The 13,962-nt window shown below is 43.7% G+C and overlaps 1 protein-coding gene across 2 annotated transcripts in view; it reads left to right on the forward strand.

The window, feature by feature from the left end:
- SNAP25 (synaptosome associated protein 25) overlaps window positions 1–13,962 on the forward strand; it is a 76,166-nt gene that overhangs the window by 59,257 nt on the left and 2,947 nt on the right. Inside the window, exons 4-6 of one of the 2 annotated variants that reach the window (XM_035110082.3) lie at window positions 273–321; window positions 8,775–8,892; window positions 12,992–13,117. In XM_035110082.3, the coding sequence (XP_034965973.1) occupies window positions 273–321; window positions 8,775–8,892; window positions 12,992–13,117 (293 nt within the window). Of the gene's footprint in view, window positions 1–272; window positions 322–8,500; window positions 8,619–8,774; window positions 8,893–12,991; window positions 13,118–13,962 lie in introns of both variants that reach the window. The other variant, XM_088665597.1, reaches the window with a different exon arrangement.

Below are 13,962 nucleotides of genomic sequence, written 5' to 3' on the forward strand. Positions count from 1 at the left end.
AAAAAACACATTGCAAGCAAATGTGGAAATGCAGAGAAATAAATTTAAGATTGGAAAAATGAGAAACTAAAAGAAACCAACTGGCAGCTTCATCATCTCTCATGTGATGGATTCCTGTTGTTTCCCTAATCCCTTGCCATTCCTTTCACTGTTGATCTTTGAGCTTCTAATTTTTTCCCATATCAAGGACTGCTTGTTCTCCCACTAATTTCTTTCTTTCTTTCTCTATCTCTGTCTCATTGTTTCATCTGCTTATTCTTACTGGAATGTAGAGCAAAGATGCTGGTATCAGGACCTTGGTTATGTTGGATGAGCAAGGAGGTAAGTTCAGATCATTTACATAATAATAATTTTATTATTTGTGCCCCGCCCATCTGACTTGGGTTACCCCAGCCGCTCTGGGCAGCTTCCAACAAAGATAAGAAGTTGAAAGCATCTTTTCAATGAAGTGAATGACTAACTGTAGATATCTTTTAACGGTATCAGTAATGCACACATGTTTACCAGTGACATAAAGCTGGAAAAGTCTTTTCCCAGCACCCATCAGAATCAACAGGAATTCCTGGACCCAACATTTCCAAAATAACCCCACTGGTTTTTAGAGTGTGTGGTTTAAAGACTGTAGCTTTTCGATTTTGCCCATGCTTATCTACGCAAAGGATTTGTAAGCCAAAGCTCCACAAGTCTGCAGTGCACCTACAGATTTCTGCACAACATGAGATTGCCCCATCATCTTTGATGTCAACAAACATAAGCCTTTGCATGCATGGAACATGGACAACATTGAACAGAATGGGGCACATCCACCTTGCTGCTGGCTCACTGGAGCTCTCACCAGAGTAGCTAAATAGAGGCTATGGTGCTTAGTAGTTCATAATCAGTTTGACTGATCGAAGCTCTGTTTCACTCCTAAGTACAGGTTACTTGGGGGATCAAATTCTCTAAACTCTTGATTTAAGAAGTAATCTCGATACTCAATTCCTATTGAGCATTGAGCGCTAAGGAGCAAAGCTGGATATCGAGAGCATGCAACCATATTGCACAGAGGCAAGCGATAAGGTTTTGAAAGAGATCACCGCACCGTTTTCAGTGTTATTTATCCAAATTTGTATCACCTTTTTTAAAAAAAGCGTTGTGCATGTTGGATAAATGCGATTTGGGGGAAATCGTGTGTGGAGTTCAAGCAGCTGTGCCTCTGCTATCTTTGGGGACCCCTCCTGTCATTTGTGCCTTAGCAATGTATACTTCAGGTGATCCGATTAATGAAACCGTTTGTTAACCTCGCCATGTGATCTTTTCCCAGATGAGCCTGACAGCAGAAGTTACTTAGGATTATTAGGTGTTATATAGAGGGTTCTGATATGGAATGTGTAGATGACAAAAGGTATCTCATTCCTTTGTGTGCCATACCCCTTTTCCCTGCCCGGTTTCTTAAGGCACCTGTTTACTTTGATGCTGCGAGTAATTTGCAAGACAGAAGCCCCCTGAGTCAACTTCAGTGAGAACACTGTATAGGAGAACAAGGGTTTATTTATGGCATAGAAAGCAAGTGCCTTTGAGATCATCAGTGCAGTGCAGTAATGTCAGGGATGTCTTAAGCATATGCGGTGCCGGGATCCAAAAATCCACCCAGCACTGAGTTGTCAACCTTTTTAAAGGGGGGCAGTGTGCTCTCGGCCAGCCATTGAGGTGCGTGGGCAGGGCAGGGCGAGGCGGCGGTGCTACACCGGGCGCCTCGGATGGGCAGTGCGCTCTCCATGGCCCTACGCCAATCTCAGGCGTGCAGGAGGGCAGAGCCAGCTGGCCGCCTCAGCACCTCGCTGGCTCGCTCACCCTTGAACTTGCGGCACAGAGCCGCCCATAGCAGAAGGAGCCCGTCACGGCACTCCAACGGGCGGGTTCTTCCCTGGACTCCAACTCTTGGGCCCGGACTCTCAGCCTGGAGCCCCTGAGAGCCTGGCACCCGAGTGCCCCACACCCCTAACGCCTATGGTTAAGATGACCCTGAGTAATGTGCTGAGTGTGTAGCCCACATGGCAAATCACAAAGCACTTCCATGAAGCCTCTTAGTTCTCTTGCTGATAGCTTGAGGAATTCAGCCGCCATTAGAAGGGTTGCTAAGCACATTTAAATGGTGTGCTTTCGTGAAACATTTTGGCATGTCCCATGTAACTAATTCTCCTCCAGTTGAAAAAGTTTCAGTTTCAGTTCTATATGCTTTGATTGCCTATCAGTGGTTAGTAAAACCAAGCCCATGGGCGTAGGCAGGGGGGCAGGAGGGGGCAATTGCCCCCCTAGAAGCAATAGGCTGAGGGGCGCAGGCATGGCAGCCCCAGGCTTCAGCTCCCGGCGCGAAGCTCCAGAGGCGCGCGGGGAGCGTAAGCGGAGGAGCGCTAAGCAGGAGCGGGGTGCGTAAGCGGGGGAGGCAGCCACAGGCTCGCATTCCCTGCGCGCCTCTGGAGCTTTGCGCCGGGAGCAGGAGCCTGGGGCCGCCTCCTCGGAAGACCGGAGAGGCGCGGAGGAGGCAGCCACAGGCTCGCGTTCCCCATGCACCTCTGGAGCTTCACACCAGGAGCGGGAGCCTGGGGCCGCCTCCTCGGAAGACCGGGGAGGCGCGGAGGCAGCCACAGGCTCGCGTTCCCCACGCACCTCTGGAGCTTCGCGCTGGGAGCGGGAGCCTGGGGCCGCCTCCCCGGAAGACCGGGGAGGCGCGGAGGAGGCAGCCACAGGCTCGCGTTCCCCGTGCGCCTCTGGAGCTTCACGCCGGGAGCGGAAGCCTGGGGCCGCCTCCTCGGAAGAGCTGGGCGGCGCAGGCAATGTAGCCCCACCCACATTCCCACTGTGGCCCCTCCCCTCCCATCGCTTGCCCCCGCCCCTTGCCCCCCCTAATTTTGATCCTGGGTACGCCCCTGACCAAGCCCAAAATGATAAGACTACACTAGTGGCCAAAATTGTGGAAACCTTTTGGGAAAAGTGTAATTCCAAGGTTTGATGGCTCATAACACCATTTTCTTTTAGAGCAATGCCATAAAATTATATATCAATGAAAAGATAATTTAATGAAGAATTTAATGCAACAAAGTTTGTTCGGTTATCTGTATTCTATAAAAAGTTATAGCCAAATAACTAGAAAAAGGAAACACAGCTTGCTTAGGTTGATAAGCAGTAGCTTTCCTTCATTTGAATGTAGCCAATGAGCATGAGTGTTTAGAGAGCCAATCAGGTGTTATGAGCCATCAAACCTCGGAAATACACTTTTCCCAAAAGGTTTCCACAATTTTGGCCACTAGTGTAGCTGTGCTGGAGAGAACATATTATGCAGCGCTGCCCTAAGCACTTTTACTCAGAAGTAAGTCCCACTAATCAATAGATTTTACCCCGTAAAAACTGTGTTTGGTGCTGCAGCCATTGGCTCCCATTCCAAAAACACATAATTCAGTCACTGTGGCTGTGTTCTATTGAGTTATATTAGGGGTCAAAGCTGGATTAAGTCCAAGCACTTTGGGTTAATTGGAGTTTACTAGGTCTTAATTTGCAGCAGGTCTTGGTTTTGCTGAATTCTGGGACACACTTTTAGTCCTAGGCCTCGTCCCCACAACATACAAAGTAAACAACAAAAGGCCTCTGAGCATGTACAGAGACCTTAGCCTTCGTAATTGAATAATGTTAAAGTGTGCATGCAGCAAGTGATTAAGGACATGCAGGAGAGCCTTGTTTCCAGGCATGCATGAGGCACAGCTCCTTTCTGTGTGGCAAAATTAATTGTCTGTTGCATCAGGCATCCTTCCTGTGCATTCTGTCCACTCCTGGCAATTGTCCCTTAGCCGGCTGCTCAAGTCTTGAAATAGAAACAGGCCAGCTGCTGATTCTACTCCAAAGCCACCTGAACATTGCCCTACACTGAGGTCATCCTCCTGCAGCTAACTAAGTTGGCTTCCTGGAAGATTTGCACGGGCGGAGCAATGTAAAGCTGCCCTCGTGGCAAGCGAACTCTGCCCTGACATACCTGATTCTTCCTCTCTTGTTCTCTCACCCATTCCACAACAAGCTCACTCAAACCAGGACCCCAAAACGGGGGTTCCGGTTTCCGCCTGCAGGAATGGCGGACCTGTTTTCCATCTCTCTGACCTTCGTAAGGAATTTGGCGGTTGCTAGGGGAGTAAATGGCAACCCCCTACCCTCTCCGGGGGTTACGGAGAGGGGCCGCTGGCCCGCGATGCCCCCAGACCCACTCCGACTGTTTTTGGAGTGGGGGGAGCTTGGGCTGAGCACTTACGACGGCCAGGACTCCCGGACGCTAATCTGCATGGCGGGGATTTCCATGGTTAAAGAAGATAATTAGGCTTAAATCTATGGACATACTTCAGAAGGAGGGGAAGAAGCGCTGTTTACTGCTGAGAATTTTAAGCTGCTGAGTGAGAGGAGTCAAAGAATGTACGGCATCTGGAAGAAGGATTGATGGGGACGGAGCGATAAGGGAAGCAAGTTTTTATTTTTTCTTCATATTGTTGCCTCGTACCTTCCCGGACGCGATGTCCTGGCTTGTTTGGAGTGAAAGAGAAGCAAAAGACTGTGTGAGTTGAACTCTATAGCTGTTGTTACTGAGCATATTTCTTAAAGATGTGAAGTTGCCGATGAGAAAAGCCCCCCCCTAGTCAGACGGAAGGAGCTCTGGACGCGTTCGGAGGATTTATGAGCTGTGACGCACTTTAAATTGGAGCAGCGACCTGAAGCTAAGTTCAGCTATAGGGCAAGGAGATCCATTAATTTACCAAGAGTTCATGGTTGGATGTTTGGGTCTCCTGCCTGAAAAAGCTGTAAATTCTATAAAGATAAATAAATCGTAAATCTTCATGGCTATGAGAGAAAATGAAAGTGATTTGAGCCTTTCAAGATGGCGCTGCTACTTCGTCGCAACAGGGAGCTCCACTAAGAAGATTTATGGGGAGGCTGGACTGATTAACTCACACAGGAGAAAGAACATCTGTGAAACTTCGTTTGATATTTATCTCAGCAGCTGGAACAATCGGATGAAAGTGGAAAACACCTATGTGACTGTAAGGGGAAGATTTGGAATATTATGAGCTTGGAGGACGATTTGAACTTTAGAAATAAGACGGCAGTGGACAGTTGCGAGGAATTCCCAATTTCTTGAAGCATGGGAACCCAAAAATAAATTATTTAGATGATTTGGCATAACATTCGGTTTGATTGATATATATATGTGTATAATTTGAAATATTGAATGTGATATAATTGGTTTTAATTGGAAAATTAATAAAAATATTTTTTAAAAAAAAAACAAACCAGGACCCCAAAACTTAGATTTTATTTGATTTTACTCATTATAGTTCTATGCTGCTTTTCATTCATGTGAATCGCAAAGCGGCTTGCAAGCAAGCAATAACTGTAACATAATAGAACAACGGAAATGCAATGCGAATCATATAGAACGACTGACAAATCATCAGTAAAACAATTGCAATCTGTCCCAATTACGCTATTGGCAAAACAGCTAAAAAAATAAGCTAAACAGCACAATTACAACAAAATTCTTATTACAGTCGTATCTTGGAAGTTGAACAGAATCCATTCTGCAAGTCCGTTCGACTTCCAAAACATTCAGGAAAGAAGTGCGGCTTCCGATTGGCTGCAGGAAGCTCCTACAGCCAATCAGAAGCCATGGAAGCCCCATCGGACATTGGGCTTCTAAAAGAACATTCAAAAACCGGAACACTCACTTCCGGGTTTCGATCGTTCGGGAGCTGATTTGTTTGTGACCCAAGGCATTTGAGATCCAAGGTACGACAGTATAGGATTCACAAAGTACAGTGGTACCTCGGTTTATGAACACAATTGGTTCTGGAAGTCTGTTCATAAACTGAAGTGTTGATAAACTGAAGTGAACTTTCCCATTGAAAGTAATGGAAAGTGGATTAATCCGTTCCAGACGGGTCCGCGGAGTACTCAACCTGAAGCGTACTTAACCTGAAGCATGGGTGTAATTGGTTCCGGAAGTCTGTTCATAAACTGAAGTGTTGATAAACTGAAGTGAACTTTCCCATTGAAAGTAATGGAAAGTGGATTAATCCGTTCCAGACGGGTCCGCGGAGTACTCAACCTGAAGCGTACTTAACCTGAAGGATGGGTGTAATTGGTTCCGGAAGTCTGTTCATAAACTGAAGCGTTCATAAACTGAAGCGAACTTTCCCATTGAAAGTAATGGAAAGTGAATTAATCCGTGCCAGATGGGTCCGCGGCATTCGTAAACTGAAAATTCGTAAACCAAGGTGTTCATAAACCGAGGTTCCACTGTACTATTGTCCCCTGTCCCACAAACCAGTCTACCAGTGCTCGTTGTACAGAGGAACAGCATCCAGAAGCTGCTGGGCTCTAACTCTCATAATCACTAACAACTGGTTGCGTGGTTTGGGCCTGATATGAGCTGTGCATCCTGGTTCAGGAGTAGACAACATGGTGCCCTTCAGAATAACACTCCCATCAACCCCAGCCAGCACAACCAATGATCAGGAGTGATGGCAGTTGTTATCCAGAACATCTGAGGATCACCGCATGGGCTACCCCTGTCCTAGTTTATGCATGTGCTCTGCATGCATAAGACCCTATGTTCAATCTTGGGTAGGAATGAAGGAGGAATTTGGTTTCATAAGGCTATTGACGCAAATCTATCCAATTAACGTTTTCCAAAACAGTATGCAAACCATTCTTTTCTCTTTCTCTTCTCTTTAACTTCAGGAACCAGCATTGTATTTGTTGTTTGTGAATCGATTTCTTCTTTTCTTCTACTAATCTGTCGAAACATGCATCTATATTTTTGTTCCAATGCAGAAAATGAGAATAGAACTTGCTTCAGGATTCTAATATTTCATTTCTTTTCCCTGAGTAGCTGCCATGATTTTTCCTCCTTGGATTAAAACGTTTCTTTCCTATAACTGGGTTTGAAAGCTGGACACTGGACACTGAATCAGATTGTTCTCTTAAGGAGAACCAACTTGGGACGGGCCAGTAAAGTGAATCCGTCTACACTGGTGCTGAAACAATTGACTAAGAGGGTGGTGTCTGTCCAAGTTTTACTCAGTAGACCCATTGAGATTCATGACCATGACTAAGTTAGGGTGTTTATTTCAATGGGTCTACTTTGAGTGAAACAGCTGAATACCACCTATTGTCAGCAAGGTGACAACTCTACCCATGCTTACTTGAGAGTAAGTCTCACTGAGCACTGTGGGACATACTTCTGAGCAAGCATGCATAGACTGTGCTGCACAGTTGCTTGTGCAATCTTGGTGCATATTATTACATTGGGGTGGGTTATTTTTTGCTTCTGTAGATATAATAGTCGCATGGAACCACTGTCTCCCACTTGTGAAAATGGAGGGTGCAATAAGAGAGCACCAGGCTGTGGGTGTTCATGAAAGTCATTTATTGTTTGCATATGAACCCACTGTAATGGGCCGGATAGTTATGTTAAACTGTTATGATGAAAAAAACAGGTGTAACTCCATTGAAGTAAAAGGAATTACATTGGCCTAATCATGTCCTGGAAGTCATGGCAAAGTGAGGTAAGCAGCAAGAATAGGGAATTATGCTAGTCAAGAACAGGAAAATGCAACAGTTTGTATCCTTACGTAGTCCATCTGCTCTGAAGCTACTTTGGAGCAGATAGAAGTCCTCTCATCGGCTTCCCTGGGCATCAAACTAGGTCTGCCGATTCTTGTAGTTCCTCCTACTGCAGTGGGGTTACTCCTGACGTATAACAATGTCACTGACAGAGGAATAAGACCCATGGTCTTCTCTTCTTTAGAGATGGACCACGGCCAAAAAATCAGATCTGAAGAGCCTCAGTCTTTGAAAAAGTTTGTATCTAGACATGGATCTTAACTCAACTCCTCATATTCATTCTTATTACCATTATTAACTGTCTACTGTCCCACCAACTCTCAAGTCAAACCAGTAACATTTTCAACCACCATCAAACTCATAAGTGGAAGTACTGTAGATATTTTCCATGGAAGGCCACCATTTAAATTGTGTTGGTTTTTGTTTTTTGTTTTGGTAATTAATGTACATACATACAAGGTAATAACCCCATTTCTTTCTTTCTCTTGGATGCCATTGATGTCTTAGTATCTGGATGTATTGTATTATGTTTCTGGATACTGAGGTATTTGGTAGCACCTCCACGTTTACATTTTGTTCAAATGACTAGACGTCGCATCATCTCATTTTATTTTTATTGTCTGTGAACGTGTGTGTGCTTTACCCATATTAGCAAAGGGCGTCACTCTTCAGCCTCTAGGTTTGCTTTCATCTTTGCTCCAGTGCATCATTTTGCAATTAATGCATTGAAATGCCCCCATCACAATTCGGTTTCTCCATCCATCACTTGTTCATGTTCTGTTGAAGACAAACACCTGCAACAGCGAAATGAAACAAAAGTACAATTCATTCCATACTGTCATCCCTTTGTCCTGACCAGAGCAACTCGATCGTGTCGAAGAGGGCATGAACCATATCAACCAAGACATGAAGGAGGCCGAGAAAAATTTAAAAGATTTAGGGAAATGCTGTGGCCTTTTCATATGTCCTTGTAACAAGTAGGTACTGGGTACCAGCTCTGCTCTGTAATGTCCAGTTCTTTGTCATGAGTGAATGTCTGAAGTTTTCTTTTCTTTTTTTGTCTTTTCTTTTCTTTTCTTTGTCCCTTTCCATCTGCTTCATACTGTGGGGATAAAATACTTGTGTTTAATCAGAACAACTGGAGCGCATCGAAGAGGGAATGGACCAAATCAATAAGGACATGAAAGAAGCAGAAAAGAATTTGACGGACCTAGGAAAATTCTGTGGTCTTTGTGCCTGTCCATGCAACAAGTAGGTGTTGCCTGCCTGCCTGCCTGCCTGCCTGAAATTTTGAGCACCCAAGGCTGATTGCAAGCTAGCAAGCCTTGTGATGCTCATCCTTGCTTAAGGCACCTGGGCAGGATGAGCATGTGGCATGCAGAGAGAACAATTCTGGTTCCAATGCGTTCATCTCATAGCGTAGACCAGAGGTTCCCAAATTTTAGGGACCGACAAACCACTCTTGCCCTGCTTTTACAAAAATAAAAAAATAAAACCTCCCAGGTTCCTCCTCTACTCCCCACTGTCAGCTTCCAAATTCCCAAGCGCTGTGGATACAACCATTTATCCCCCAAAGCAGTTACCTGGAAACTTGAATGTTGACATGGGGGGGGGGTTGTGGCTTCACATCAGTCCCAGTGGAGAAGAAGTGGCAGATCGCCCTTCCTCTCCATGGATGGTCACTGGTGTGACATGGGAACTAGACGAGGTCAGGATCAAGGTGGCTTCATTAACGATTTGTGAGCCACTTGACATCATCTCAGAGTTCATGAGTGGCTTATGGGTTTAATGTTTGGGAATCTTTGGCAAAACAGTGAGATCACCGTAGTTGCATTTAAAATCAGGCATACCACACTGAAACCTTCACTGTGGACACTTTTAAATGATGAAGATTTCAACATTTTACAGAGTGTGTACTATGTCGTAATAACCTGAGCTTCGAAAATTATGGCGCTATCTCAGAATACTGACTTTTTTCTCTCGTTCTCAAGCTTTAAAGGGAAGGGAATGCTTTCTTGGCCATGAGCTGTGCTCCAAAATTGCATAAAGTGACCATTTGGAGCCAAAACAATGCCAACATCCTATTTAATCAGATAATCTCTCTTTGCGAGGTCTGGAGATGTGCCGTGGTTTCTTGTTTGATCCCAAGAAATGGGGAGTTTTTAAATTTATTTATATATATTGGCAGGAAAACTGGATCCATTTTGCTAATTGCCGTTCCCCAATTGGGTGGTGTACACCAAGCAGAAATGTTGAAATGTGCTGGGTTCGCTTGCATGTTATCGTCACAAAATGAAAATGCAGCATTAAAAAAATGTGCATTTGGACTTTAAAAAATGTGTCTGGACTTTGGAGGGAGGCAGTAGACATGAAAGAACAGGCTTTCTGATGGATAGCAGACTTAGTATGAACTGACACTGCATGAAGGAATTACTAAAAAATACATTAATAAGTAGGCTGCCCCAAATGGTGTGTATGTCAGTGAGCAACTGAGTGTGTTCAAGTGTGTTTGCAATCTTCTGTTTCAGCATTTCATTAGCCCAGCTTTACAGTAGGATATTCCCCTACTCACCTGGGGTGAGTAATAATTCCTCTAGGTGAATAAATAGCCAAACATTTCTGGGAAGGTATGTTTCTTGTTCTGATGTGCAAGGCTGGATCAGTCCTTCAAAAGCAAGCAGCAAAACCAGCCAGAGCCCTTGCAGAACTTAAAGAGGATATTGATAATCTTTCCCGGAAACAGGAGATGCCAAAATCTGCAATGGCAGTAGAAAGTTTGGATGGCTGAACTTTATGCTGGCTACCCTTTCACATAGATTAGAGAGTCAACTAGTGGGTAAAGTGGTCTCCCCCCCTGTGTGTGTTTGTGTGTGTTTGTGTGTGTGTGTGTGTGTGTTTTGAAAGGGAGAAAGAGTCTATTGTCCTAAGTAGACCTGACAATCTAAAGGAAATTCTAATCTCAAGTGTCAATTACTGTGCTAAAGAAGTCACCTGAACTATCGAAATCCAACTAGCATTCAGACTGGTAGAATTGTTTATTTACCTTTTCAATCATGTATTATTATTATTATTATTATTATTATTATTATTATTATTATTATTAACATTTGTTAGCCACTTTATACCAAAAGAGTCTCAAAGAGATTTAACAAGACAAAACCCAAACAGATAAAATCAAGTCAAAGCCAAAAAGATAACCAGCAGCATACAACACAAAATTTCTGGATTGTTTATCAAGCAACACAGCAACTTCTTCTAACAATCCCTACTAGTATGCAGCCTGTTCATCTGTATGGCTACTAAGAAGCACACCCTAATGAGTTTTACGGCCCTTACTACCAAATATCCCTAGGATTTCAGCTGGACAGCACAACCCTAACTATATTTATTCAGAAGTAAGGCCTCTTGATTTTAATGCAACTTACTTCTAACAATGCAGTCCTTTGCATAATGAAGACCCACTGAGTTCAATGGGATTAATTCCTGAGCTGACATTGAGAGCAATGAAACTAGCACCTGGGTCAGCAAGTATATGTTTGTGCTATTAAGTCCAATGGTGGTTTATAGAACTACAGTCAAACCTTGGTTGTCAAACTTAATCCGTTCAGGAAAACCATTTGACTTCCGAAATGTTCGACAACCGAAAACTGAAAGCGGAAGCCTCAATACAATAGGGAAACTCAAAATAGAAGCCGCGTAGCCCGTTTGGCTTCTGAAAATTGTTACTTTCTGATTTTCGGTGTTCGGGAGCCAAAATGTTGAAAAACGGAGCCGTTCGAGAACTGAGGTTTGACTGTAGTAAGGATTCGTCATTCAGCCCACTCAGTCTCCAAAAGGGTTTTAAACAACTTAAAACAACTTTCTTTGTTCAATTTATAAAATACAGCACTCATTAAAAGTATTGTTGATTAGCACATTGTTTGAAATCTATGGCCAAATGGAAAACATTTAGCAGTGTTCAGATCATACGTGCCACTATTACGAAGTAGCAATATTGGACATTTCTTACTAATGGCACCCCAAATTTTCAAATTCTCCTTTCTTCCCTCAGATAGGAGAGCTTCATATTTAAAACACAGACTTGTGCATACCTCATTAATAAAAGTAATTGCCATCTTCCTGAAAGGGACTTCCTGAAAGGGAGATAATTCTGAAAATGAGCTTCCATCACGTCCAATTTGTAATCTCGGATAGCTTTCGTTCTGAAACAACCCAAACGAATGCTGCACATGCTAATATTATCTGTCGCCTCCTGGTATGCCTGGATTTTAATTTCTCTGTGGCGACTCAGTCAAAGATGGGTCCTTGGCAATTGCCCTGTGCAATTGAATTCGCAACGTGGCTCTCCAAGACTACTTTCCAGGGCTGAACGTTTTAAGATTTGCAACATAGCTGAAGATCCGTTTTTGCCTGTGTCCCACTCGCTGCGTAGGCTGTTACTGCTAGTGCATTAAGAGAATGTTTGAACTACTGGGGTTAGCTGTGCTTTACGGAGAATGCTTCACTTTCTTATTCATGCCTGTAGCTGGTGCATGAAAAAATATATATATCTAGAAGAATTTCCCTTTCTGATGCTCAACTGCTACACATGCTTGTATTATAGTTATTTATCTGTTTCTTTATTTTCCCCGCACTCATCCCACTATGGCCTAATTTTACTTTTTGTCTCTGTGGACAAAGGTTTGTACATCAACTCTGGATGTATATTCTTTTTAAGTACCGATATATTATTAAAATATCTAATCTAAATTGCCATATATGGCTCCAGAAGGCAAACAAGCCAAGATTGATTTCACTGGAAATCACTGAAAAGTTTGGCGGTTACAGAGGTTTATTGTGCCACACATAAAAAAGCAAGTTGGCCATGGTTCTGTGTTCAAAAGAGGCCAGATCTGTGTGTTTTTTTAATCTTAACCTGTTGCTGTGATGTGATGTACACACTACCCTCGGTGGTTTCTGTCTTCATGTCTGTTCTCTGTGTTATATGTCCAAATATCCCATGTGTCATGAAATACAGGTTTTCTAGTTGTGTTTCTTTTTTAAAAAAAAAGATTAAAACAAAACAACAACAAAAATGCAAGCCCAAATTCTTGCTGACTTGGCAATCACAGGCGACTTCATTGGAAATGAAATTTCTAAACATCGCAGTCGTTGTGGCAGCAAAACGATGAAAATGAAATCAATCCTTTTGTTCAGTTGTATGATATATCGGTATACCAGACTGTCCCGTCCCACCCCCTTGTATGAAACGCTCATTTGCTTGACTCGGCTCTTAGCTTGAAGAAATAACAATCGTCACATTTTTTTGCAGTTGCTTCCGCTTTGTTACTCACCTTCTCTTTTTGCATAGGCTTAAATCGAGTGATGCTTATAAAAAAGCCTGGGGGAATAATCAAGATGGAGTTGTAGCCAGCCAGCCGGCACGCGTTGTGGATGAGCGAGAACAGATGGCTATCAGCGGTGGATTTATCCGCAGGTGAGGGTTGTTCTGAGAATCTTATTTTTACCCATTCTTTCCCCTCTTTCTTTCCTGTAACTGGCACATTCCGACCATATGGTCCTACGGAGAGAGTTTGTGGTGTCGCTGTACTGTTGTTTATTCTCCAAGTTGGCAACATCCAAGTCAAATGAGTCCGAGTCTTTCGAAAATTTCCACTGACATCCTATGTCCTGTTTGGGAGGGAGGGTTTTTTGAAAAACTTCAGATTGGCCCGCAGGTTGGTGGACTTGTAAAAGGGTAACAGAGCACTATACTAAAAGAGTACAGTGGAACTTGGCTTACGTACCGTCCTCTTTACGAATGCTTCGGGTAACGAGCTCCGCTAAAGCGGAAGTAGATGCTCCTGGTTGTGAACTTTGCCCCAGGATGCGAGCGGAAGTTGCGTGCCGGCAGTGTGGTGGCAGTGGGAGGCCCCATTAGTGAAAGCATGCCTCATGTTAAGAACGGACCTCCAGAACAAATTAAGTTCATAACCGGAGGTACCACTGTACTAGTACTAAAATGTACTATCACCCCCCTCTCATTCATGGGCTCTGTGGGCTGCACTTCTGGACAGGAGCACTGTTCCTAGGAGAAAGGATGGATCACAACAGGTTCTGCTTGCATTACCAATACAGCTCTCCAGATGTTTGGATTCCAACTCTTATCAGCCCCATGGCCATCAGCGAAGAGTTGATTATGAGTTGTAGTCCAGAACTTCTGGTCAAAGCTATACTCGTTGGTATTTCTTGATAAAATAGCTCAGAACAGCAGCTAAAGGAGTACAGTCTTTCAACTAGTTCTAAAATATGCATGTAGCTTTATGATGCAGTTCAGGTCAC

The sequence above is a fragment of the Zootoca vivipara genome, chromosome 3 (genome assembly GCF_965207765.1).
Source record: "Zootoca vivipara chromosome 3, rZooViv2.hap1.1, whole genome shotgun sequence".
NCBI classification, from domain to species: domain Eukaryota; kingdom Metazoa; phylum Chordata; class Lepidosauria; order Squamata; family Lacertidae; genus Zootoca; species Zootoca vivipara.